Source organism: Bison bison, unplaced genomic scaffold (genome assembly GCF_000754665.1).
Source record: "Bison bison bison isolate TAMUID 2011002044 unplaced genomic scaffold, Bison_UMD1.0 scf7180017864516, whole genome shotgun sequence".
NCBI lineage: Eukaryota > Metazoa > Chordata > Mammalia > Artiodactyla > Bovidae > Bison > Bison bison.
The window spans coordinates 8,231,579-8,234,512 of NW_011495069.1; the positions used below are offsets into that span (position 1 = coordinate 8,231,579).

Consider the following 2,934-nt stretch of genomic DNA (forward strand, 5'->3'; position numbering starts at 1 on the left):
CGGGGCGGGGATGGGAGGGCAGCCTGACCGGAGGGGGACGGGGCCGGAGGGCCGGGAGGGCGGCCAGGAAGGAAAAGGGGGGCTCCAGAAAGCGGGCGGGCTATGAAGGACTGATGCGGGGGTGAGCATACTGGCCCCGAGCGAGGCCGGGGCTGGGACGGCTCCTAGGGGAGCGGGCGGATGGGCGCTAGAACAGTTCACCGCAGACAAAGCACTGAGAGAGGCTGGGACCCGAGCATCCGGGCGGGCGGGGCCGGGGGCGCTGGGACAGCGGGGAGGGGAGTCCAGGGAGGACGATGGGTGGACCAAGAGGGTGACTCTAGATGGATCCGGATACGAATCGGGCACTCGGAGAGTGGACAGTGGACGAAGGCTGGGAGTGTAACAGGGACCCAGAGGGATGGGAACGGGGGACCTGGGCTCTGGGGCGTGCAGAAGTGGCATTTGGACAGATGTTTGGGAGATGGATGGGCTGAAAGAACTCAGGAAGGTGGTGGCGAAAGCGGTTTGGGATACCAGTGGGTATCCGGTTGCTCAACCCAGCGCCTCCTCCCAAGCAGGATTCAGCACTGAAAACCCTGGGGACAGAAGGCCTCTTCCTCTTCTCCTCCCTGGACACTGACCGGGACATGTACATCAGCCCCGAGGAGTTCAAGCCCATCGCTGAGAAGCTGACAGGTACCAGGAGGGGCTGGGGACCCAGGAGGAGGGACCTGGGGCACCGCCCTCTGGTTCTTGCCCTGTGTCTGCTCTGAGCAGGAGGACTGCCTGGAGTAGGAGGAAGCTGCCCTGGGCTTCAGAGATACTTTCTAGTGGGTGGTTTGGGCAAGCTGCCTCACCATGAGTACATACAGACAAACACACACACACACAGACACACACACAGATACAGATACATACACAGACACACACACAGACACACACACACACACACACACATAGACACACACACACACACGCCCAGGCCTGTTCTCCTCACAGGTGAATATTACAAGCTAACATTCTCGGACCGCTTTCCCAGGACCAGACTCACTTTAAGCACCTTCTGAGTTATCTCTTAGCAGTGCCTGTGAGATGGATGCTGACCTGATCCTAATGTGTATAGTTTGAGAGACTGGGGAGCAGGAAGCCTCTCCAGCCTGCCCAGGAGGGAAAGGAGGGTGCGAGGAGGGTATAGGGCGAGGTTTAGGGAGCTTCTGTCTTCAGGTCCTGCACTAGCTGATTTGAGGATTAGAGAAAACGTCTGCAAAGTGCCCAGTATGCAGTGGATAGTCAATGGCATGGTATGTGTGCTCTGTCGTGTCTGACTCTTTGCGACCCTGTGGACTGTAGCCTGGGGAAGGCAATAGCACCCCACTCCAGTACTCTTGCCTGGAAAATCCCATGGATGGAGGAGCCCGGTAGGCTGCAGTCCATGGGGTCACGAAGAGTCAGACATGACTGAGCGACTTCACTTTCACTTTTCACTTTCATGCATTGGAGACGGAAATGGCAACCCACTCCAGTGTTCTTGCCTGGAGAATCCCAGGGATGGGGGAGCCTGGTGGGCTGCCGTCTATGGGGTCACACAGAGTCGGACACGACTGAAGTGACTTAGCAGCAGCAGCAGCAGACTGTAGCCTGCCAGGTTCCTCTGTCCATGGAATTTTCCAGGCAAGCATACTAGAGTGGGTTGCCGTTTCCTACTCCAAGGGATCTTCCCAGCCTGGGGATTGAACTCGAGTCTCCTTCATCTCCTGCATTGGCAGGCAGATTCTTTACCACTGCACCACCCGGGAAACCTGGCTAATCAATAGACAGGAGCTATTGCTATTACTACTAAATATTAAACCTTCCTGGGGAACTGTCAGACTCCTATCCTACTTTGTCACCTGTTTTTGCCTGGATGTAATTTTATTTCGGTTGTAAAGATGAGCTAAAGCATTCTAATGAATTATAAAATGTCTCTCCCACCGCTCCATCACCACCCTAACCTCTGTGTCCATATCTTGTGATGTTTCTTGAACTTCTGATCTTGGGCATCTACTTGTTACCCAGATCGCCTGGTATAAGTAGGTCAATAGATGGAAAAGACAGAGACGCCAGCTGCTCTCAGGCAAGTAAGCGCCCGAGGTCTGAGATGGGCTTTCTGTGTCTCAGGATGGGGTTGGGTAGGTCAGCTTAGTCCCGGCCCGGTGGCCTGCAGTCCCTGTCAGAGGAGAAGAGTCAGATGAAAAATGCTAATTGGTGGAGCAGACGTGTCAGTGCCTCCCGGGGCAGTCAGGTTCTGTCATGAAAGCAGATGGGCAAGTACACAGGTCAGTCCCGGGCAGATTTGCTTTGACTTCGTATTTTGCACGCACTTCTCCAAGCAGCCACACAGCCACATCCTTGTCCTTTTCTGCACCTAGAGAGCCAGAGTTCCCTCATAATGACATGTTGGCCAAGCTTGCTGAGCTTGGGGATGCTTTAGTTTTTTTACACAAATCTTTTTCTCCATCGGGGAAAATAATCTCTCCCTCCGTTACCACCTGAGCCACTGCGAGTACAAAACTGGACCAAGTTGTCAGATGAACAAAAAATAAAACCAAAAAGAAACACCAAATCTAAGTAGGAAATAGAGGCAAACAGTCCTCTCTAGGTGGTACAGTCATGTATGCCGAATTTTCTGCTTCGTAGCTTAACATTTTTACAAGTTGTCTATAGTGAGCAAAGTTTACGTATAAGTCAGGAAATATAACTTTTATTTAAAAACCAAAGAGCCACAAAATGCATGGCATTATTATTCAGAATTACCTGTGATGACAGTAATATGATTGGATAAGCAAGCTGACCAGTAACCCTACATATTCCTGTTGCTCTGTTCCTCTGAGGTTTCTAGATTGCTGTTTGGAAATTTTGTTGCCTTGACTTAGAAATGCAGAAGTAACTGGGATGCTTTAGAACAGGGGTTTC

At 52.4% G+C, this 2,934-nt stretch overlaps 1 protein-coding gene across 1 annotated transcript in view; it reads left to right on the forward strand.

Annotated features, from left to right (window-relative positions):
- Positions 1–106: 106 nt before the first annotated feature.
- The window catches only part of SEPN1 (selenoprotein N, 1), a gene marked incomplete at its 5' end in the record, with an annotated part of 16,243 nt that continues 13,415 nt past the window's right edge, over positions 107–2,934 (forward strand). The window contains 2 exon segments of the mRNA XM_010830249.1: positions 107–121; positions 561–678. Coding sequence (XP_010828551.1) covers positions 107–121; positions 561–678 — 133 coding nt within the window.